Genomic DNA, 24,728 nt, shown 5'->3' on the forward strand with positions numbered 1-24,728 from the left:
ATGGTGCGTGGGGCGGTGGGTTCGCCGCTCGGTGTGTGCCCGTGCAGACGTGTTCGGTGTGTTAAAGGGATGGCTCCGCGCTCAGCTCGGCTGAAGGAGATATCCCCGCGTCTCCTCTGGAGTGAGCAGCGAAGCTTGCTCTGCTGCTAATCAGGTAGCTCTCCAAAGAGCAGTAAATATTTACCAGCTAAAGTCTTCACGCTGCGAGAAAGTGCTTGTTTGATGTTTATTTTTATGGATTTGAGATTACTAAAAGCTACTTAATAAATTATACCGTGGCTGGTCCTGAATGGGGAAACGTGCCTCTTTGATTTCTCCATCATATGCAGGAAGAGTAAAATTAATATTCATTATAGGCGCAAAAGAAAGAGAATGAGTATTTTTAGGCGAAAAAAAAGGGAGAGAAAATGAAGGCTGCGACTATTTCATTATTTTACCTCCTTTTTTTTTAGCAACCCCCTTGAATGGGCTCTTTATTGTAATTGTCCCTCCCCAATTGAGCACCCCACTGAGCTGTTGTATCTTTTTACAACCCCTAACAACTCGCACCAGTAACACAATTACCGCCAGATATTTATAACGAGAAATTACTTTTCCATTTTCACCCGCGACGATTTCAAATAAATACGCGGGGACGCATAAATAAATAAATAAGTGGGCCGGGGGCTGGCAGCGGGAGGGGGTGGGAGAGGGAAGGAAGGAAGGAAGGAAGAAGGAAGGAAGGTGGCGAGAGGAGGAGAGAGGGAGCAGTGGAAGGAGGGAGGGAGGGAGGGAGCGGGGGGGAAGGCGCTGGGGACTGTCCAGGCGCTGGGTCAAGGCAGGCACTAATGAAGGGAGAAGGGGCTTGTTTCTCTGCTCTTTGTAAGTTGGAGGGTTGTTGGTCCGTTGAGTTGGGAAGCTGCGCGGCCGGTTAAGGAGCCTGGGTTTCTGCACTCGGGGTTTGGGTAGAGGAGCAGAATGGAGGCCATTGTTCGCTTTCTGTAGGCTTTGTTTAACAGTTCTCACCCCCTCCTGTTCTTACTTTTTAAGGCAGTGAGGCGAGGTAGACAGCGTGTGTCACAGTACAGTGAAAAAGGGGAAGATCTAAAGACCAAAAAAGAAGTTAATCACAAGACGGGGAGTTTGGGGGAGAAAAAGTTGCGAGCGCCGCGCGGAAAGGGGGAAAAAAAAAAAAAAACAACCAAAACAAAAACAAAACAAATTTAAAAAAATTCCAAAAAACCAAAGCAAAACAACCAAACTCGAGGAAATACCCGGAGGTAAAAACGGAGCCCCGCTCGCAGCACGCAGGCAGCGGCGGAAGGTTCCCCCCGCCGTGTCCCCCCCGCGCAGCGCCCGCGCAGCGCCCGCGCACCTTCCCGGCGCCGCCGCACGCTTCTTAATGTACTTCTTCTGCTTTGTCCTAGAGGGAAGACTTTAACTAGTGACACGCAGATGTGCGAGTCCCTAAATTGTATGAGAGGACAGTCCACCCCGCTTTCAGGCAAGTTTTAAAACATGACTTCGGACTCTCTTTGTGATTGTTGTCGCTCCACTTAATACACCACCTCAGCGAAGAGCTCTAACGACGAGGCAGTACGCCACCTGCATGCAATTAAAACGAGAAACCACTTGGCGGGCTGCTTTTCTTAAATTTTTTTCCCCCCGCGAGTTAGGGATACATATGAACTTTTTTTTCTTTTTTCTTTTTTTTTTTTTTTCTTATTTTGCCTTGAGGTATTAAAGCCCCCAAATCCCTAAACGAACCGAGGGCGGGAGGGGGAAGATGCCTAAGGATAACAAAGTTATCCGGTGCGATGTTAGCCTCTCTGCAGCTTAACCCGTGTGCATTGCCTGCCCTGATTAACGCCTATTTTGTCACTGCTAGACTGCTATAGGCGACCCCCGTGGGATTCTGCTCTCTCAGCCCACCATGCAGAACAGTAAGTGCCTGCGGGCAGCGCAGCGGGCGGAGGGCTCCGGCCGGGCCGGGTTGGGAGGCGGCTCCGCGGGCAGCGGGGCCCTGCGCGCCCGCCCCGTCGGGGCTCGGCTAGCCCGGGGGCGGCGGGGCCGGGCCCGGCAGCGCTGTCACGGCTCTGGGGCCGCCGCGCCAGGCCCAGCACCTGCCCGCATCCCTGCCTTGGCTGCCCTGCGAGCTGGGCAGGAAAAAGCCGCTCCGCGTTAGGTGCGGCTCCTCGCCACCTTTGGGTTTGCGCGCTTCCCGATGTCTCTGTGGCCTGTTAATTTTTGGGGTTTTTTTGGGGGGTGGGGGCTTTTTGTGTTGTTGTTGTTGTTGTGGTTGCTGTTGTTGTTTAGGACCTCGTGGGTAGGCCTGTGTGCCTCTCAGAGGGGACAGCGCGGGCACCGAGCCGGGTGTGGCGGCCGCTCTTTGCGCGGGGCTCGGAGGGGCTGCCGGGCAGGTCCCAGCCGCTCCGGGCTAGGCCTCGTCTCCTCGGGACGCGGATCCTCCGCGGGGTGGGCTCCGCGCCCCGCGGGCCCTCTGGTTCTGCGCGCGTAGCGGCGGCGAGGAGCGCAGGTCGGGCTGCGCGGCCCTTGCGCGGAGCGCGGAGCGCGGAGCTCCTCTGGACCCTGACAGGGGACGCGTGGCTCCGGGACCCCTTCATCATCCCACCCTGAAACCCATTAATGAGTCGTGCATCTGGAAAAGCAGAGGTTTTAGGGATTTCTCAGACATCCCTTGAGTGAAGCGCTTTTTTTTTTCTCTTTTCCCTTTTTTTTTTTTTTTTTTTCTCTTTTCCCTTTATTTATTTATTTATTTATGTTTTAATTTGGTCTGCTTCGATGTTACTTTGTGGCGGTTTTGCCCTTATTTATCTGCCGGGGCTGCTGCGTGCGTGTGCGTGCGATGCAATTTCATTTATCGCGAGCCAAAACGGAGCCCGGGCAGCCCGGGAGGGTTTTACCTGCGCCTCGCAAGGACGGCGGCCGCTGCCCTTGGCCGTGGCGTGCCGAGGGTTTATGGTAATGGGGGATGCCTTCACTCGGCCGTTTGGGATCGCCACTGCAAAACGCAGAAAAGATATCATTCGGGTGAAGCCTTTATTTTGTTTAAAGGTCGCGGCGGGCTCTTCGGGCTTTGTGTTAATAACTCCTGGGTGTATATGGTGCAGAGCATCCAAATTGACACCATATGTTTTCCTATTAGATGACTAGCAATAGAATACAAGGCGCATAATCATTGCCACTGGGCGAGATCTACACCGCTCTCCAGGGAAATTATATAATGATTAAGGCTTAACCTTTTAAGTGAAACTTTGATTTTGCTTTCCCCGCTGCCTTTTTTTTTTTTTTTTTTTTTTAATGTCGGCGAGGGTCTCCCCCGCACGAATTCGCGGGGATCAGGGGCTGAGAGCGCAGGGGGGGAGCAGCCGCGGGACTGCGCCCCCGGGCGCGCATCATCCCGCCCCGGGAGAGAGGGAGGGAGGGATGGAGGGAGGGATGGAGGGATGGATGCGGGATGCTGGGAAGCGCAGGTCGCAGCTCCGGCCGCGCTGCTGGGCCGGGGCGGCAAATTCCCCAGCCCCGATGTCACTTCGAATCCATTGCGCGGGGAGCGCGCCCCCTCGGTGTGTCCGCGCAGAGCCCCCGGCTACCGCGAACCGCAGCCTCCCTCGGAGGGAGAGCGAGTAGAGTTCAATCTAGTCTGAGTGATATCCAAATGCGGACAGAAAGGGTCGTTTTATCATGCTACTATTTGTCGTGACGATGCAATTTTCAAAAGCAGAGTACTGTCATAAAGTGACACGCCTGCCACAAGTGCTCCAACTGATCTTTTCAATTAGCCTTCCATGCATGATCCGGGGCGACTTCCGCCTATTTCCAGAAATTAAGCTCAAACTTGACGTGCAGCTAGTTTTATTTTAAAGACAAATGTCAGAGAGGCTCATCATATTTTCCCCCTCTTCTATATTTGGAGCTTATTTATTGCTAAGAAGCCTGGGCTCTTGGAGTCAATTTATCAGGAGGCTCCAAAGAGAGGAGAGCGGAGAGCGCGTAGAGCAGAGCTTCTCCAGGGAGACCCTCAAAGCCTGGAGCTTCAGGTTGGGCACTGGCGAGGCAGCCTCTCGATTTGCTTTTGGCGAAGCGAGCTGCGGCTGTGCGGATGCAGGCAGGCTCGCTTGGGCTTGGGCTTTGGGCTTTTATTTTATTTTTTTTTTTTCCGGCGGGGTGGAGGATTAAAAAAAAAAAGAAAGAAAGAAAAAGGAAAAAAGGAAAAACGGCAATGCAGAGGAGCAACCCAAGGCGATCAGATCAGGAATATTTCTGGGCTTTCGGGCTGGGTTTCGGGGGTTTGTGGCCGCGGCGGGTTTCGCAGACGGGCAGCGCGCCGCGGCCGCGGTTTGGGAGGCGCGGAGGGCGAGGATGGCGGCGGGACCCGGCGGGGAGCGGCGGGCAGGGACGCGCTCGGTGCCGCCCCGGCGGGGGCTGCGCGGCTCGGGCACGGGCACGGGCAGCGCAGGGTGCTATGGTGGGCGCCGTACTTCCCGCAGGTCACAGCGGCGTGAACCAGCTCGGCGGGGTGTTCGTCAACGGGAGGCCGCTGCCCGACTCCACGCGGCAGAAGATCGTGGAACTCGCTCACAGCGGCGCCCGGCCCTGCGACATCTCCCGGATCCTGCAGGTGAAGGCGGCGGCGCCCCCCGCGCTCCCACCGCTCCGTCCGCTCCGCTCCAGCGCCGCTGTGTCACCGCCGGGCGCTGCTGCGACCCCCCCACACCCACCCACCGCCACCACCACCACCCGCCTTCCAGCCTAATAAAGCGATCCATCCGCTCGGTTCTTGCTGCAAATAGACCTTCCGATGCGTATATATAGAGAGATATATATATGCCTTTTCAAGTATCGCAGTTTTTTCGCTTTTCGTTCCCCCTTATTTCCATCCGGTGATAACCTGCACTGTCGTTTACAGTTAGTTGGCTGTAATAAACTGAATTATACGGCTCGGCATAATTTCAGTTTCCTCTCCTTTCCTCCGTACCCCCCCACCCCGTATTTACTTATGATTTTGTGATATCTGTATGCATTTGGCGTGGCTTACTCGTTTTGGTTTTTGGTTTTTTATTTTTTTTTTTAATTTTTACCTTTTTTTTTTTCTTCCAAAAAGCAAAACAATACCTAAAAAAAAAAAAAACCTAAAAAAAAGACAGAGAGATAAAAGAACCCCCTTCAAAGCCACGCCGTTTTAGCCCGGAATCTGTCCTTACGGACATTCCCGCAATCTGGCGCAGTTCAGGGGTATTTTGTAAATGTAGATCTTGAAAACCCTTCACTCACCCCTTCCCCCTCAAGTCCTTTGGCTAAGAGCAGTGAGAAGGATGGAGACTAGTCTGGTTTACCTATTGTTCGCATTTAAGGCATATTTTAACCTTGATACTAAGAGAATTACGTTTTGACCAGATGATTTTTTTTTCCTTCCAAATGTTTTTAAAGTATCACTTTTGTAGAGGGTAGGGCCACGAATGTAATTTTTTTTTAAGAAAAAAAAAAAAGACTCTCTAAGTAAGTTCTCATACCATTTAAGGTATATTTTTGTGTTATAGACCCATGCAGATGCAAAAGTCCAAGTGCTGGACAATCAAAACGTAAGCTTGTCATTGTTTAATGCATACTTAAACAATTTTATTTTTGTCTTGAAATTATTAATAATGTGATTTTCTGTCCGCTTCCCTATCCAGGTGTCGAATGGATGTGTGAGTAAAATTTTGGGCAGGTATTACGAAACTGGCTCCATCAGACCCAGGGCAATCGGAGGTAGTAAACCGAGAGTAGCGACTCCAGAAGTTGTAAGCAAAATAGCGCAGTATAAACGAGAGTGCCCCTCCATCTTTGCGTGGGAGATTCGAGACAGATTACTATCAGAGGGGGTCTGTACCAACGATAATATACCCAGTGTAAGTTCATGAAAAAAACCTTCCTGTGTGCCGTGTACAATGCTGGGTAGCCGTAGCGAGCCTCTGCTTCCTTTGTTTTGGTATCAGAAGAGAGGATAGCAGGTTCACATCATTTGCATGTGGCAGGGTCAGACGCATTTTTTCATACAGAATCTGACAAATGCCTTTAAGGAGGGGGAAAAAAAAAATAAAAAAAAACACCAATATGCGGGTCACCCCTGTGCCTGGCGCCTCAGGACTGCAAGCATCAGTCGGAGCCATCACTCTGGTTTTGCAGGGTTGGGTTTGGGGCGCTGCTTTTTTTTTTTCCCTTTGCTTTTTTTTTTTTTTTTTTTTTTTTTTTTTTCCCTTCTTCCCCCCCTCCCCCGTGGTTTGTTTGTTTGTTTGCACCACCACCACCAGCAGTGAGCGAGCCGGGGCGGCGGGGACGGCTCAGGGAAGCCTTGACTTGCGCCCAGGTCGAGCCGCCCGCTGCGCGGGGGGACGCGGGGGTTGCGCGGGTGCCTGGCGGGGAGCGCGCTACCGCACTACCATTGCCTTTCCTGTCCTTTGCCTTCCAGGTGTCGTCGATAAACAGAGTCCTACGCAACCTGGCTAGCGAAAAGCAACAGATGGGTGCCGACGGGATGTACGACAAGCTAAGGATGCTGAACGGGCAGACGGGGACCTGGGGCACCCGGCCCGGCTGGTATCCCGGCACCTCGGTACCCGGGCAGCCCGCTCAAGGTAAGGCACAGCGCGGCGGCCGCTCCCCAGCCCGGGGCGGCTCGGTTCGGCTCGGTTCGGCGGAGATGGGTCCGCCTTGCCCCTGCCCCGGTGGGTGCGGAGCGGTGGGCGTCCCTCGGTGGGCAGGGGCAGCCCAGCAGCATCCGCGGTGCCGGCAGCCTGGCGGGATGCGGGGCTGAGCCTGAACCTCGCCCATCGCCCGCTAATTGGGGCTGCCCATCCCTGCCCGAGCCGGGGTCTCTCCCCAAAGCCGGGGCCATCGGGAGCTATCTCCGTAGGGCTGATTGTAATTCCTCCTCAATGGACCCGAAACAACTTTGTAAATATAGGAAACTGTTTATCCTGAAGATTAATAGGTATTTGTTGTAGGAATGACAAGGGGATAATATGAAGGATAATGGGATGTTACGTTACATACTTAAGATGGTTAATGGCTTCTTTTTGAATGCGGGCTCTGTTGAGGCTCGGCTCTCCCTGGCTCTGGTCATTCCTTTAGAAGAGGTGTCTATATACAACAACCTGCTTTTTGTTTTCACCCCGCAAGGAAAAAAAAATCGGTAACAGTGTGCGGAATATCTGGTACAAAGGATGTTTCTGTCACACGCAAGAATTTGTTATGGGAACAATTCTGTCGCTATGTAATTGCTCATTAGAGATCGTTTTGTTTCTCATTAAGGCGACATGAATAAGCGTCTAGTTGAAGGAGACAGCTGTAGAAATGTTCCACAGGAGACCTCTGGACACGATATGGCACCGCTTGCCAATTAGACATGTCAGTTTTAAGAGAAGAAAACAGTCTATGAAGGACACTAGAAAGATAGAGCGGAGCCCTCGCTTCCCCCCACCCCCGCTTCGGTGTTTTTTTGTTGTTCGGTTGCGGGGTTTTCTTTTGGCGTTTTGTTGCGGGCCCGATGTCCACCCCAGGAGCCGGGGCCGCCCTGGCCTCGCCCTTACCTGCGGGGCCCGGCCGTGCCCGGTGCCGCAGCCGCGCTGCGGAGCGCGGAGCGGGGCAGCGCGCCCTCCCTCCGCGGCTCCCTCCGGCCAGCGAGCTCTTGGGCGTTTGTGTTTATTTGTCTGCCCTTAGGAAAGGCGCTCAAAAGGAGAAATGTCGGGCTCCCCGCCGCAGAGCGCTGCGCGGGTGCGGAGCGGGCACACCTGGGCGGCAGAGCCCGCTGTGCCCGGGGTGGGACCTGCGGGGGCCGGGGGCTCTTTGGGGACCCTTCCGTGCGCGGGGAGCAGCGCAGTTTCCGCGGGAGACCGCGGGAGCCCTGTCCGAAACCCGCGCACGAGGCAGGGCAGGGCTCGGGCCGCGGGTGTGCGAGGGGGAGGCAGGCAGGCACTTAAAACATCCGCACGGCGAAATTAAAATTAATAAAATGGATTTCCTCTGGAATATTCATGCTCCCTCTAATGTTTTTCCCTAGCCAGGGGTATGTTGCTGGATTTTAAGAGTCCATTACTCAAAAAGCATAAGGCGAGGTTAGGTCTCAGAGGGGTACAAATATGGTCTCAATCTGATAAACGCCATGCAGCAGTGAATAAAATAATGGATACATGAGGGCTGACAGAACAAAAAGAGACATCTCTATCCGGGAGAAATTCTCCAGTGATTTAGTGGTTTTAGGGATCACCGAGACACTGTTTCTTATCTTTTTTTCTCCCCTCCCTCTCTTATAAGACTAAAGCCTTCTATAGGATTTAGACACTTTCTCTTTCAACAGATGCTACAATGTTTTGATCCCGGCTCTATAGCTGAGAGGTGCTGCAATTGGTTTGCTATCTTTTTTTGCTTGTTTTCCGCCTCACTGATTAAGACACTAAGAAACTAAGGAATGATTTTATTTCCCAGAGTCTTTTTTTTTCTTTTTTTTTCTTTTTTTTTTTTTTTTTTTCAGGAAACAAATCCTATACCCAGCGTCAGATGGTCTGGCTATAGGATAATAGGGACGGACATTCACTTGCTTTCTTACGGATTAGGTCTGGAAGGTGGAACAGCCCTATTGAGATAGCTTCTTTTAGGGGCTTTAAAAAAAACAAAAAAACAACCAAACAACCAAAACTCAAAGAAAAAAAAAAAAAGAAAGAAAAGAAGGGGTGTGTGTCTAAAAAGAAGATATCTTAATTGTCCGGGACGGGGTTGGAAATGACCATAAGCGAGTTTAGGTGAGACTTTAGGCTGACCAAAAGATGTTTGGGGGGCCGGGTTGGAAATGACCATAAGCGAGTTTAGGTGAAACCTTAGGTTGGCTGAACGATTTTTTGGGGGACGGTGTTGGAAATGACCATAAGCGAGTTTAGGTGAGACTTTAGGTTGGCCGAATGATTTTGGGGGGATGGGGTTGGAAATGATCATAAGTGAGTTTAGGTGAGACGTTGGCCAAAAGATTTTTGGGGGGTCGGGAGGATTGGAAATGACCATAAACTGGTTTAGGTGAAACGTTAGATTGGCTGAAAGATTTTGGGGGAACAGGATTGGAAATGACCATAAACTGGTTTAGGTGAAACGTTAGATTGGCTGAAAGGGTCAGAAATGACCATAAGCGAGTTTAGGTGAAACCTTAGGTTGCCTGAAAGATATTGGGGGAACAGGATTGGAAATGACCATAAGCTGGTTTAGGTGAAACGTTAGATTGGCTGAATGGGTTAGAAATGACCATAAGCGAGTTTAGGCGAAACCTTCGGTTGGCCGAAAGATATTTTGGGGGCACGGGCTTGGAAATGACCACAAGTGAGTTTGGGTGTAACTTTAGGTTGCCCGAAAGGCTTTGGGGAGCCGGGGAGCGCGCCGAGACGGGGTGGCGAATAAGCACAGCCTCAAAACTTTGCATCGGGGCCGCCCGTTTCGGGGGCTGCCCGGTGGGCTCCCCCCGTCCCCCTCCCGGCTCGGGGGGCCGCGTCCATCCCCCCGGGCGCCCCCCCGGCCCCGGGCGCTGCGGGCGCGGCCCGAGCGGACAGTGATGGATGAGGGCGGTGGCGGAGGTGAGCGCGGCCCCTCCGCGGGCGGGCGCGGCCCCCGGCGCTGCCACCCGCGCTTGGCAGGGCGCTGCCCCGCCGCGGCGGCCGTCCCCGGGCCCGGGGCTTTGTGTGCCCTGAAAAGCGGCTCCCCCCGCCCCCCCGCTATTCACCCGCCGCCGGCCGCCTCAATGGGGCTGCGGCCGCCCATATGGTGACCACGGCCGCTGAATCCCCGTGTTTAAATGGAGGAGAAAGTTCGGGTTTTAAAACATTTCAAAGTGGTTGAAAGGGTCCCACCAGATCCTGTCACAATTCCCCCCGAGCTTTGAAGACCGGGGCCATTGTTCGCCGATTATAAATGATATTACTTTAAAGTTGATTTCCCACAATATTTAAAGGATGTCGCGGGAGTGTCGCTATTTATTTTTGGCGTAACTTTTCAAGGGAATTAGCATAAGTAGCCCATGCGTCCCTCACCCGGGCTCCCTCTTTATGCGACATCAAAAACGCTTCGAAAAATATGCTTTGAAAGGAGAGGGAGAGCTCATTTAGGACAAGGACTTCTCTGCCTCGCCGGCAGGCTCCGTCCCTCCGGCCCCGGCGTTCGGGGGTGCCCGCCGAGCCCCCCAGGAGCAGCCGGCCCCGGGCCGCACCGCCCCTGCCCGGGAGCCCGGCACAATGAAACTTTCCCCTGTTCAATGGCAGAAATTGCATTAAAAGTGGTGGAAATGCCCTAATTAAAAATGTACCACTTAAATGATATGCCAAGCGCTCAGCTGCAGAACGGCGTATTTAGCTAGTTAGTGAACTCGCTACTATTTCTTTTAAAATTACATGTTAAAATTTTAAAAGAAATCTTACTTTTCTCTGGTGCAACACATTACAAAGAATGGACAGTCCTTTTATCTAAATATAAAATTCCATTTTCAGCAATTATAGCCTGTTCTTGGTGATGATATAATTACAGCTGTGCTCAGTAATAGGTGTCAAGGCAATGCACACTCATACAATAGTTGAATAAAACTGCAGAACAATGCAGGCACTTCTAAATTCACAACCTTTAAAATGAAATTGACTGTGCAGAATTCAAATAAAAACTGGATAAATATTTTTTAAAAAAGATTACAAGCTTGGTTTGGTTTCTTAATAGCATTTTCTGCAAACCTATCAACATCTAATTGATTAGATAGGAATTACTGATTATAGATAATCTGAAATACTGAACATCACTATTTTAAATATAGCAATAGGTAAATAAATGCAGCAGACGGAGGAGACCGCCATAGCACTCCAGCATGGATTCATGGAAAGAATCACTTTCAGGGGAAGGTATTTTTATGCAAGTTTTATTCCAGAGGGAAAACAAAATGAAATTAAGACCAGGTGATGGTAATTCCTCATCTCCGATGTTTACGTAAGGCTGGAAACAGAAATGTTTCTGTGTTACCTGTGCCATTAGCGCCGCGTTGCTTTGATACCCGAGACATTTTCAAGGGAGGGTGTCAGCAAACATGGCTGAACTCGTTTCCAGTTGCATTATTTCCCTGATAGGGATCTTCAAACACGAGTACCTGCATTTCACTTTCCGACTCTCTCGGTTCCACAGATGGCTGTCCGCAACAGGAGGGAGGAGGGGAAAACACTAACTCCATCAGCTCTAATGGAGAAGACTCAGACGAGGCCCAAATGAGACTCCAGCTGAAAAGGAAGCTGCAGAGAAATAGGACATCCTTTACCCAAGAGCAAATCGAAGCCCTTGAGAAAGGTGAGTGACATTTTTCTATGGCTGAAGCAGGAGAGAAAACAAAATGTGCCCTGCCTACATTACCAGCCGAATGTTACCACAGCCATTCCTGTGCCTTATATATATATATGTACATATTTAAACTCTGGGGCTCCCTCTGTGCTCTTTTATTCACAATTATTCATCGCTGGCCGTGGTGTGCCCTGCAAAGCTGTTACAATGGTTTTCAAAGGCGAGGTGTTCAGGGCGGGCATCCCACCGATGCTGCACCCCGGGATTCTCTCGGTGGGATAACTCTCCTCTCATCCTCTGTGCTGCCTTGCTGGGGAGGCGAGGGCAGGCAGGGGGCTGGCAGAGCCCTCCACGCCTGCCCCCACCTCACTGCCCATCCCCAGAGCCCGGGGCTGGGAGCAGGTGCCCTTTTCCCTGGCCGGCCTGGGCGCACCTCGCCCCTGACCCGCCGCGGAGCTTTGTCCTGGTTTTGCGCTGCTATCCGGCGACGTGCCATTTCGCTTCTTGGTGACAGGGTCACAGCTGCCTTGGGGACCCCCTCGGTGGAGGCAGAAGCCCTGGCTGCTTCTTGAGAGATGCAGCACTGCACCCAAGCCTGCCCATCCCCATGGCAATGCTCCCCAGCAGGCAAGGCGTCCTCCTCGCTAACGCACAGGCAGAAAGCTCAGCTTTGCCCTTACAGTGATGCTTCTTAGGAGCATTCAGAGCACAGGCAGTGCAGGAACAGCTCTGGTTTTACAGCCAGCCACATCAACTCTGCAGCTAATGCAAGAATATTTCCTTCTGCAGAATTTGAGAGGACCCACTATCCTGATGTGTTTGCAAGAGAGAGACTAGCTGCTAAAATAGACCTGCCTGAAGCAAGGATACAGGTACTGATTTGCTCTGCAATTGTGACTGTTATTATTTTTACTATTACTACTCTGATTTTGTTACTCCTGGCTTCTCAAAGCATGGGGCAAGCCATATTAATGATCAGATATTTGCCCATACCCCTCTTTCAGGAAAATAGCAGCAGCTGGCTTTGCTTTCCCCTGCTGCTTTGCTCTTGGGCTGCCTGGGGGAGGCCCTGTGCCTCTGTTCCTTGTAAGGTCACTCACATCTCTCAAATGCTGTGTTTCCAGGTGTGGTTTTCCAACAGAAGGGCCAAGTGGAGAAGGGAAGAGAAGCTGAGGAACCAGCGAAGACAAGCCAGCAACACTCCCAGCCACATTCCCATCAGTAGTAGTTTCAGCACAAGCGTTTACCAGCCGATCCCACAACCAACCACCCCCGGTAATGCCCCCAACACACTCATCTCCATCCATCCATCCATCCATCCATCCATCCATCCATCCATCCATCCATCCATCCTCTGGGCCAATGAGACTCTGAGGCTGTGCTGCCAGTTGTAATTGTGGTTAAACTAATGTGTCCATCTATCTGTCTATTCTATTATAGTTTCCTCTTTCACATCAGGTTCCATGTTGGGCAGGACGGACACGGCGCTCACGAACACGTACAGCGCGCTGCCGCCCATGCCCAGCTTCACCATGGCCAACAACCTGCCTATGCAAGTGAGTCCAGTGCCACGCCAGGGCACAGCACTCCCTGGGCACTCAGCAGCCCTTGGGCTGTGTGGGAGTGTGGGTGGGGACCCTTCCTCTGTGCCACAAGGGATTACAGACCAGACCCAAACCGTGCTGCAGGGAAAGCTGCACCCAACAACTCCCTTGGCATCTTTTCAGATGCTCTGTTTGGGGGAATGAGAAAGCAAAAGGGCACTGAAAGATGTGGTGCTCAACAAGCACTTTTCTCAGGTTTCCAAAGAGAAAAGTCCTCAGATTTGCAAGGCAACAAATCTGGGATTAAAAAAAAAATGCTGTTTGGGGGGGAAAAAATGTGGTTAACCTCTGGAACTTGCTGATGCCATATTGTGGAAATTGCTGCTTGAATAAGCTGCTGGAGGGATCTGACCTTCTGGATGTAGGTAACGTGGCAGAGGCACATTAGGAACACCTGAGAAAGGGAAGGATGTGATTAGCATCAGTGGTTATGCCAGCTAAGCCAGAATTGCAAGAGCTGTCAATCCTCATGCCTGAAAGCATTAGCTGATCACCAGCTGGGTTAGGAAGAAATCTATTCCTTTGGGGTCTGTTTCTATAGACCTTTCAGATGCAAAATTCCTCCTTTTTTAATGGTGGGGTTGGCCTAGGAAGGTGCTGGCCAATTACGGGAGTTTTACAGCTTTGTCTGAGCCACACAGCATTGACCACTGCTAGAGACAGGCGAGCAGATTAGAGAGCCTGACTCCTTCGCTGCGGCAATTACCATGTTACTAATTGCTGGACCAAAATTAACCAAATAAAGTTAGAGTCTCGCAAGTCTGTGGAAAGAAGCGGCGCTGGCCGGGTCGCTGCTCCGTGACGCGCGAGGCCGGCGGCGCCGTCCCCGGCAGCAGGGCTGGCAGCAGATGACAAAAGATCAAAAGGCTGATCCAGGAGGGGACCCTTGGGAAAGCAGGAGGCCCCTGGTCCACCACTGGGCACCTGGGCAGGGACACAGCACGTGTGAGGCTGGCTGGAAAGCGCTGCCTGCGTGGTCAGCGTGGCAGGGCAGCCAGGCGGGTCGGAGGGATCTCTCTGCGGGCGCACGGAGCATTGTGTGCTCTCCCAGAGCAAATGGGGCTCTCAGTGAGGGCTGCTGGTTTGTGGCAGGGGTGTGCAGGCGGGAAATGTGTGCAGATGTGTTGGGTCTGCTGTGCTCGGGGTGGGAATTACTCATCCTGCTTCCCATTCCCTGGCTGTGCTGGTCAGCACTCACCCGGCAGCCTGGAGCAGGAGAAGGCTCTGCTTGGTCCCTCCCCAGCACTGTGCCATCCCTCAGCCCCTGCCCCAGCTGCTGTCCCCCCTGGCACATTGGGGTTTAGGGCTTGGAGTTGAGGTAAATGGAGATGTCTGTTCTGGGATGCTGCTGGCACAGGTTTGGGGTGGCGGACGGGGATCAGTGATGGGGATCGATGCACGTGTGTGTGTGGGGTTGGGGGCTTCCCCTGCTGAGCCTTGGTCCCCCCAGCCCCACACATGGTCTGTGTGTATGTGCCCCACGCTGGCAGATGCAGGACCAGCCTCTGAGCCTCAGTGGAGTGGCTTTAGTTACAGCACCAAGTGTGAGGTGACTAAAATGTTAATGACATTTTATTTACAGCACCAAGTGTGAGGTAACTAAAATGCTAGTTACATTTTATTGACAGCACCAAGCATGAGGTAACTAAAATATTAGTTTTGTCTTAGTTGCAGCACCAAGTAGGAGGTAAGATGCTGGCCCTGTCTCTAGCTGCAAGTGGTAGGAGACATTTTCCAAAAGGAAGATGGGTATAAAGCAGGGCAGCACTCAGGTTTAGGGATGTAACACCTCCAGCATCTGGATGTAGGGATGTGCTCGCCAAGCACGTCTGAAAAAGCTCCAGTAACTGTCCATATTGGTTTTTAGCCCAAAAGCCTCCATGAAGGGCCTGCTTTGTTTGTCTCCTAAATAGGTCTTTACACCGGGGTGCCTGAATTTGAAACGTGAAGCTGATTTTTTGCTGTCCGAGGGCTGGCACGTCCATGCCCAAGGGTGTGATGCTGCCCTCAGCTGCAGGGCCACTCACCACGTTGTGCTTTGCCCCCACAGCCCCCGGTGCCCAGCCAGACCTCCTCCTACTCCTGCATGCTGCCCACCAGTCCATCGGTGAATGGACGGAGCTATGATACATACACCCCTCCTCACATGCAGACACACATGAACAGCCAGCCCATGGGCACCTCTGGCACCACTTCCACAGGTGAGTGACCTCCCTGCTCCCCCAGCCTCCCTGCCAGCCTGCCTGGTCTGCTCCAGCCATCAGAATTCACTGCATTGGCTGTGAGACGTCTCTCCCCATCGCTTGGGGAGCTCTCTCTGCTGGGATTTGTTGCTGCCACTCCGGGCAGAAGATGAATATATATAACCTTGCAAACTAGAGCAAAAAAAAAAAAAAAAAAAAAAAAAAAAAAAAAAAAAAAAAAAAATTCTGATTTTTAAGCTGCTTCTTGGAGGGCTAGATGGAAAGAAAGCTGATTAACAGAGGTGGTGTGGAAATAGCAGGACAGAGGCAAGCTCTCCAGTGAGCCCCCCCATCCCTCAAAATCTTCCCTGTATAATTAAATTCTAAATCAGCATTTGTTTCAGCATTAAATTGCAGCAGAGGTATCCACAGTGTTGAGGTTAAGTGTATGTGAAACTGTTTGCAGTACTGGGCACATTTTTACCGTGTCTGTGTCAGATGTTATTTATTGCTAAAGGTTTGAAGTTATCAAAGAGGCAGGGAACCTGTAGAAATATTAGCCCATGCATAAAAAAGGCAAATCAGGGTAAAAAAGGGCAAGTGTTAGCAGAAACAGGAGCAATCCAGGCACTTTTTAAAAGAATAGAACTGTTCTGTGTATTTTGGGCTGAATTCTCAACTGATACAAATGAGCAGAGGCTCTGGCATTTATCTCAAAGCGTGAAAGTTTATTTATAGCAACAATCAGTGAGATGGGCATAATTTCTAAAATATATACACCCCCAACCCCCGGTTCCACAGGCTGGTAGACGGTGAGACTTGATGTTTGCTGGAATAATTTGATGTTTACTGGAATACAAGCTCAAATCTGTGAAACCGTAAAGCAAAAATCGTGCTATGTATAGAAAAAACTAAAATATCCATTTTCCCTCTCAATTTTCAGGTCTCATTTCCCCTGGAGTGTCAGTTCCAGTTCAAGTTCCTGGCAGTGAACCTGATATGTCTCAATACTGGCCAAGATTACAGTAAAACATGTGTTAATTCCGTAAATGACTATATGGACAACAGTTGGATGTTCAGCAGTATTTTATAAAGGAAGAATGGCTCTCAGAGTACTTCTGTACTGCAACTGTGCCCTATGCTGTAACACATGGAAAAGACTTTCACATGGACCTTTGTACACTGAAGGCATTATATCAGTTGGAACAAATCTTCATTTTGGTATCCAAACTTTTATTCATTTTGGTGTATTATTTGTAAATGGGCATTTGTATGTTATAATGAAAAAACAAAAAAAGAACAATGTAGACTGGATGGATGTTTGATCTGTGTTGGTCATGAAGTTGTTTAAAAAAAAAAAAAAGAAAAGGAAAAAAAAAAAAAAGAAGCCATGATCAACAAGCTTTGCCACGAATTTAAGAGTTTTATCAAGATATATCGAATACTTCTACCAATCTGTTCATAGATTATGGATTGATGTTCCAAGTTTGTATCATTCCATTGCATATAACTGAACCTGGAACAACACGCACTAGATTTATGTAAGAAAAATATCTGTTGGTATTTCCAAAGGTTGTTAACGGCTGAAGCTATGTGCAAACAGGGGTTAAGAGAGAGCTGCCATGAAGAAAAGAGTTTGATAGATAAAAGGTAGATTGTGTCTTCGATATAATCCGATTTGTTTTATGTCGAAATGTAAGTATTTGTCTTCCCTAGAAATCTCCCAGAATGATTTCTATAATAAAGTTAATTTCATTTATATTTGACAAGAATATTCTATAGATGTTTTATACACATTTTCATGCATCATACGTTTCATTTTTGGTCGGCAAGAGTTAATTGTTCTTAGATATAGTTGTACTACTGTTCACAGTCCAATCATCTTTGTGCATCTAGAATTCATTCCCAATCAATTAAAAGTGCTTGCAAGAGTTTTAAACTTAAGTGTTTTGAAGTTGTTCACAACTACATATCAAGATTAACCATTGTTGATTGTAAAAACCATGCCAAAGCCTTTGTATTTCCTTTATTATACTATTTTCTTTTTAACCTTATAGTGTGGTGTTGCAAATTTTGTTATTGTGCTAGGTTAACCTCATTAAGCTTTATTTTGATTTTATTTTCAGTTTTCAGTAAGGAGGGGCTCTTAAGGAACACTTTATAGAGTTTCAGCCCTTCCACCAGCCTGTAATTTGGGCTAACAAAAAGAAGACAACCTTAAGTTTAATTTTGATTCTATTTTCAGTAAGGAGAGGTTCTGAAGGAACACTTTTACAGACTTTCAGCCTGTAACTTGGGCTAGGAAAAAGATAGGTTCATGTATCTAACTGTTTATTTAGCTGGGGTTTCTGGGGATGCTCTAAATGAACTCCAGAACCCAGCAGAATTTCCAGAGGGGATTTGCACCATGCCAGGCCCGTGTCTGTCTGTCCCCGTTGTACGTAAAGGACGCACGGACACACGTACACCCAGATGTACACCCCCCACTCCTAAAAATTGGTTTTGTTAGGATGCTTGAAAGGGGGAAAAAAACAACCCAGCTGCGTTTTTAACAGGCTCTTTAGGAGAGTGAATGCCATCCCTTTATATTGCCACACAGCACAATCTTAGTGTAATTTTCCATTGAACTTGTAACCTGGTTAATACCTCAATGCGCTTTGTGTGAGGGTTGTTAGTGTGGGCGTGGGTGGAGAGCTGCATGTCAAGGAATAATGAGAGAAGACAAATCAACAGGCAACAACAATGCGAGCTGGGACTGGCTAGTGAAAGCTAAAGGCCTTTAGTCACTGGCAGGGAAATCTAAACATTCCCATATCTATGAAGCTGGCTCATTGTGCTGCGGTTGTTACTCTCGATGCTGTGCTGAAAAAAGGGATCTCATGATTAAAAAGCCAATGTGAGGGGAGTTTTGAGTCAAAGCACAGGCATCACAAGCAGCCTTTGTAAAGCAGAGGTGCCATCCAGGCTGGTTATGTTTTCCTTTTGGCATATTTGATAGCACTTCACTGGAGCAGGGCTGTGCTGCTGAGGCGGCTGCAGTGCTGCAGATGAGATAAAATGCACGTAAACTCAGGATCCTTTGGGGAAAAAGAGCAGCTTTGCTCAAAGCATGAGATGATGGTTATTACAATGAAGAGCTTAAAGCAAGCAAAAATGTGCCTTGATTTTGATACTAGTCAGTTTTAAGGATATTTTAAGTTTTAAAGGCATCCATTCACAAATGTCAAGGGAACAACAGTTTTGAATTTTTTTTTGCACATTTAGTACATTTTTTAGTACATTTAGTACATTTTTTAGTACATTTAGTAAATTTTTATCAGACCTGCACGTTCCGTATTTATAAGCAAGAGATAAATTGCATTAAACACCACAACAGGCAGGTCTGTCCTCACACGGCTAACTTGAATCCGGGAACAATTAATTACAGGTACAAACCCAGCACTTGTACAGCTAATTACCATGTTTATACCCACTAATGCAGCTTGTTACGGAAAGTTCCGCTCAACCAGGAACGGAAAAAGATCTTCCCATCCCTTCCTCCCCCGACAGCTTCTGCGCGCTGCTCCCGCAGGTGCCGATGCGCGGCCAGGGGCAGCTCCCCACGGCCCTTCCCGGCTTTTCCCGGCCTTGCAGCTCCCCTGCCCGTGCTCCAGCGGCCTCCATGGCGCAGTGCCAGCCCTTCCATGGCGCATCCCCAGCCCTTCCCAAGGTTTTCCCTGCCGGGCGAGGGCTGTGCGACAAAGCCGCGGGATGTGCGCGGATGGACCTTGGGATGATTCCAGTGACAGCCCCGCTGGCCGTGGCGGAGAGGGGACATTTCTGGCTGGCTGGCTGCTTGCCGTGCCCTGTGGAAGGGGAGAAGTGCCCGCCTGGCTGGCTGCACATCGGGGAGAAGCCGGGATGCGCTCGGTGCCCGCAGCCGCTGCCGGGCGCTCCGCGGGGCACGGGCAGCCTCGCCCTGCTGCCAGCCCAGCCAAGGGGCATCGCCCCGGGTGGCATCGGCCCAGAACCCCCGCTGGATCTGCTGCAGCCCGGGAGCGCAGCTGGGAGCGGGCAGGGGATGGATGGATGGATGGATGGATGGATGGATGGATGGAGCGTGGCTCCGTGGGGACGTGCTGCCTTGCCAGGCACCGCAGCCAGCAGCAGGAAAATCTTCAGCATGTTCTAATATCCATCTTCACCCCCTTTTTTTCTTCCAGAGCTGTGTTACTCGTGGAGACTGAAATGTGCTGTGATGTATTTTTTTGGTGTAATGCAGCGATTTCCAAGGGTCTCTCCTCTTTTCACCGCTGAAATTAGCGGGAGTTTTGCTATTGATTTCAATAGGAACGAGACATTTCTGTGCATTTGGTTAAAATGTATTTCATAATAACACCTTATACTTTATTTATAAGCCCCTCCTAAGGCATTTCACAAATTATAGTCACACAAGAATTGATGTGTGAGCGCTGTCTTAATAACACTGTATTTTGTGTTTCAAATATTGTGCTCTAGATACAATATTTACATTTACAAGTGAAAAGGCTGCTAACCTAACAGTTATTGTTCAGAGCAGACAGATGACGAGCCATGCACGCTGATGGCGAAGCAGACACGCATGGGTGACACACGTGCTGGAGCCGCCTCGCACCGAGCGCACGCCGCCTTTAATTCCTTGTAAAAGGTAAGCACCAGCCAGCATGTGCCCTGCCACAGGAGCCAGGCAGAGCTGCTTTCCCACCCAGGGTGCAGCACTGAAAGGGAGGTTTCCCCTCTTCTATTTATTATCTTTATAAACCCAGCAAAATGCCCCCATGGGCTGGTTCACTTTAGGCAGCCCAACACGGGATTTATTTGTAGGGGCAAGATTACAGTAGCAGACAACGACCCGGGACTGATAACACACTGCTTCCCCCAGGCTTTCCAGCCTTTTGGAAGTCCCATTTCACTCATGTTCAATGGCCAAAGGTGTCTGGCTTTTTTTATTTTTAACCTTGATTTTTTTCTGGTATTACCAACTAAAATATATTATCTCCCTTTCCCTGCTTAATTAATATGTGCAGCTTAGAGTTATGCTAAGGATTAAATTTGTTCCACTTTTCCACGGTAAAAACAGCACTACAAAAACTGAAAATGTGTGGTTCTTTTAGTTTTTCCCCCCCCCAGTTCGTTTCTGTTTGCTCTTGTCCGCAGTTTCAGCGGTTGAGCTTGGTGCATCTGATAAGGGTTCTCCACTCTGGGGATGGTGTAGGGTCTTCTTTTAAAATAACTCTTCTTTTGCAGCCCTGTTTTTGGTCAGAGTGTGATTGGCACCTACAGACACCCCAAACAACACCCTCCTCAACTGGAAACAGGGGAGGGAATTGGAATTATAGGTGTGGGAAGGGGGTCTGGGGTGGCTGCTTGGTCCCATTCCGAGGGAGAGAAGGCACTGTGGGAGTGTTTTTCTGGCTGAAGAGTGCAGGAAACCCCTAAAGCCCAGTGGCAGAGCCATGTTCCTGCTCTTTGGGTGGAAAACAAAGCACAGAATGTAGCTCCTTTTGGAGCTGGAGAACGGTGTTAGGGAAGTCTCCCACATTATCATTCATCCTATGTTATCATTCAGTATTTCTTTGAGAAAACAGAGGCTGGAGGAAGCTGCACGAGGTGCACAGTAGTAAAACGAGAGCACAGTTTGGATAGGAGCCAGCTTGGCAGGTTCTTCCTTAAATTAATTCCTCCCCCAACATTCTCTTCTTAGCTGTGAAGAAAGAAAACCCCGGTGCATCAGCAGACAGTTAGGGTGGCTTACCCCAGGTAATTCGCTACTCTGAGGTAGTTTGCAAAAGTGATCATGTGGAAGATGAGGGTGTTTTCATAGGGTCTGCAGAAATGAAAGCTCAAAGCAGTGAAGGCATTTGATCAGTCTGGTAATGTGTGCTGCTGATGTGCTGTAGATTTCCATGAGACCCCCAGCTGCCAGAACTCCTGCTCTGTCTTTGGAAGGTGATGGAACCCTCCAAGAAACCTGCTTTCCTTTGAGTTTTGGCCTCTGCTGACCGTCCTCCAGCACACTGAGAATTTCAGGGCCTTCTGTGCTGCTCCCTTTCCCATCCTGGTTGTATCCCTGGTGAGAGGATGACGATTTTGAAAATGTGTGTCTGATGCTGGTGGGCTGTGTGCTGGGGCTGCTGTGCCCCCACCAAGGACTGTGATACTGGTTTTGCTGGGCTGGTAGAGGCCTCTGGTGCTGGACCCTCACTGTTGCAGACATCTTTTATGAAAAATCCTTTCTTTAGGATTTTTCCTCCTGAGAAGCTGCGAGGTTTCAAGAACAAAATGTAAATATTGATTATCTGCTGCTGTAGAATGCAACAGGTGGATCTTTGATTGGCCCATGTTGGATGTTTCTAATTAAAGGCCAACCACAGCTTAGCTGGCTCAGACAGAGAGCATGAGACAGAGCTTTTGTCATTATTTTTTCTTATTCTATTCTTAGCTGGCTTTCTGATGAAATCCTTTCTTCTATTCTTTTAGTATAGTTTCAATGTAACATATATCATAAAATAATAAATCAAACCCTCTGAAACACGGAGTCGGATCCTCATCTCTTCCCTCAACCACAAACCCCTGTGAACACCGTCACACCTCCCCACCTGGGCTGAACTGTAGGTGGCTCAGATGGTGAGCAGAGGTTCTGTGGGTGCCCCAGGAGAATCCCCGCTGCCTTCAGGTGCCTGACAGGAGCTGGAAGTCGCCTGGAATCTCCCAGCAGAGGTTGCAGTTGCCTCCACGCACCTGACAGAGCTCACGTACTCCCCGGCAGCTAAAATGGGCGAGGGCTGCAAATTGCAGCTCTTCCTCTCCTGGGACACACAAGCTTTTCCAGCTGCACCAGAGAAGTTTGGAGATTCACAGATAACCTCCTTCAGGTCAGGCCTGCACCAATGGGTTTTGAGGAGTTTATGAACAGTTATTCCACAGAAATTACCTACAGGGCAACAGACGGGCTCTGATTTACAGGGAACTGCATGCAGCAGATAAACACGTTCCTCTTGTTACAATAAAGATGCTCATTTATAATGAGTGAAAAAAACATGTATTTCTCTCTGTAACTGTCTATGGTCTACCCTTTAGATTTTTCTTGGCAAAGCTGGATTCATAATCAGTCTGTATTCTGCAGCTTTGTACTTCAAATACTGCAGGGGAGGGTTTATTTATTTTTAAAACTCCTCCTGTCAGACTGGATTAAGTAAAAACCCCATCATTTAAATTTTATACTTTTTTTTTGCTTTCAAAGAAGCAAGTTGCCCACTTTGATTTCTCTGAACTTAAGTCAAGACTGCTACTTAGCAAAGTAGATATTCAAACCCTTAAATTCTTTTATAAACTTTATTTTAAATTTAAATTTTATACTTTTTTAGATTTCATACTTTTTTTTTTTTTTTGCTTTCAAAGAAGCAAGTTGCCCACTTTGATTTCTCTGAACTTAAGTCAAGACTGCTACTTAGCAAAGTAGATATTCAAACCCTTAAATTCTTATTTAAACTTAGTTTTTGTTGGTTCTGATGATTTCCTGAACTGTGTTTCAATTCCTTTCTGTGAACTGCTGCTGGTTTGCACCTGTTTGGGCTAGTGTGTATTCAAAACTTCATTGAGACTTTTACAGTCAAGGACTGCAAAATAACTTCCCTGAAGTAATTGTGGCTCCATCCACCCTGCCTGTGCTTTAATCCTTTCCCCCTCTGTTTTGTTGGGACGAGTTCTATTTGCTTGTGTGAAGTTCACAATGATGTTTGAAGCTCCTCAGCCACGAACCTCGGTGATTTGGGATGAATCTCCTGGCTTTGAGATGGCTCCTGGGCTGCCTCCCACGCAGATGGACTCGCTGCTCCACTGTCTCCATGAGCGTGCTGTCAAAATCTTCTTTGTGCTGTCAAAGTCTCCTTTGTGCTGTCAGAATCCTTCTCGCTCCAGTAATTTTCCAAAATTGCTGAACTATCCTGGACACAGGCTGGGAAGAACCACAAATGGGAATTTCATTGTGCTGGAGAATTATTCCAAGTGCTTTCCTCTTGGCTGAGGTTTATTTATCAGTGCTGTGCCCAGCTCGGGGCTCCTCAGACAAGGAGCAGATCCAGGAGAGGGTAACAAAGAAGAGGAAGGGATGGAGCACCTCTTGTGAGGATGGACTGAGGGAGCTGGGCCTGTCCAGCCCCAGCAGAGATGGCTGAGAGGGGAGGACCCTGCCCGTGTGTGCCAGGGTTTGAAGGGAGCTGTTTTCCACGAGCAACAGCGCACAAGGCAACGGGCAGAAACTGGAACGTGCAGGAAACTCCAGCCGGACGTCAGGGAGACCTTCCTCCCTGCCTGGGGGATGAAGCACTGGAACAGGCTGCCAGAGAGGCTGTGGAGTGTCCCTCAGCGAGGCATTCCAGCTGGACACAGCCCAGTGCTCAGGGATGGCCCTGCTGTCCCCTCCAGCCTGACCCACCCTGTGTTCCTGTGCTCGGCTCACCTTGCCCAGGTGCCAGGCCACGCTGCTGGCAGGAGTTTCATCCCGCAGCTGAGGAACCTTTGGGTCTGACACGTTCACCTGCTGGCTCCACGGAGATGTTGGACGTGCCCAGGAAGGAAAGGGACGCGCTGACACTCCCCTGCTCAGGAGTGAAGAGCTGCAGCTCCCAGCCGTGAGCTGGAGACAGTGGAGCTGGAACTGGTGTCAAGCCCTGCTGGAAGAATCCCTGTCCTGATTTAAGACGGGTCAGGAAGCCAAATTTGATTTGAAGTCATGCAGGTTTCACGATGCCCTGCACAATCAGCCCTGGCCTATGAGTGGAAGCTCTGACTTGATTTGCATTAAATAAATGCATTCTAAGAAATGCTGGGAAGTTTCATCCAAGCAATGCATTTTAAACAGCTTTCTCCACACAATATATCAAAATCTCAAAATGCAGGCACTGAAAACTGCTTGATTTCATACCTACATCAGATCCATTCACCCTTTCTGTTCTTCTCTGAGTCCAGCCCTGTGAAATTCCAGCAAGAGCTTTCTTTAGTGCACCTGCATCAACCTGACTTCGAAAGAAATATCTGAAAGTGCACCAAAATTCACCAATTTCAGGACTTTTAAGAGAATGCCTCTGACACTCTGAGTGCTGAGAAGATTCTGAGGCTATGAACATTCAGACTCAAACTCTGCCAGCATAAAGACTTTTTTTTCTTTAAAAAAATCTTGCTATATTTTGGGTTTTGCATTTATCTTCAATGCCAGAAGACATTAAAATACATTTTTTAAATATTTAGAGGAATATGCAGTTAAAAATTCTCTAGATCTATCCTCTGGACCTTACCCTACCATGTTGCTCCTGGTCTATCACTGACTTCTCTGGGAGACTTTTCAGATCAAGTTCTGCAGGTTTATAAAATCCTCATGCAATAAAATGCTGAAAACATAAAAAGTATCTTTGTTCTGATATATACAGGAGGTCTGCAAATTAGTTTGATGCGGCTGATAACTTTTAAAATTGTTTAAAGGCAGAGTTTAAATAAGCAGCCAATTTTTCAGCAGATGCTCTGGGATACTGGATGCCCAACAGCCCTGAAAGATCCATCTACTCAGGAGCTGAAATACATTTTTTTTCTCTTTTTC

At 49.2% G+C, this 24,728-nt stretch overlaps 1 protein-coding gene across 1 annotated transcript; it reads left to right on the forward strand.

Annotated features, from left to right (window-relative positions):
* The first annotated feature begins 1,434 nt into the window (after positions 1 to 1,434).
* On the forward strand, positions 1,435 to 16,295 carry PAX6 (paired box 6). The gene is given in 14 exon segments (XM_058806363.1): positions 1,435 to 1,483; positions 1,868 to 1,922; positions 3,917 to 4,020; positions 4,023 to 4,040; positions 4,491 to 4,621; positions 5,541 to 5,582; positions 5,676 to 5,891; positions 6,452 to 6,617; positions 11,179 to 11,337; positions 12,118 to 12,200; positions 12,453 to 12,603; positions 12,769 to 12,884; positions 14,983 to 15,133; positions 16,059 to 16,295. Coding segments are annotated over 14 exon segments (1,527 nt in total). The 3' UTR covers positions 16,145 to 16,295.
* Positions 16,296 to 24,728: the final 8,433 nt, after the last annotated feature.

Source organism: Ammospiza caudacuta, chromosome 6, assembly GCF_027887145.1.
Source record: "Ammospiza caudacuta isolate bAmmCau1 chromosome 6, bAmmCau1.pri, whole genome shotgun sequence".
Classification (NCBI taxonomy): domain Eukaryota; kingdom Metazoa; phylum Chordata; class Aves; order Passeriformes; family Passerellidae; genus Ammospiza; species Ammospiza caudacuta.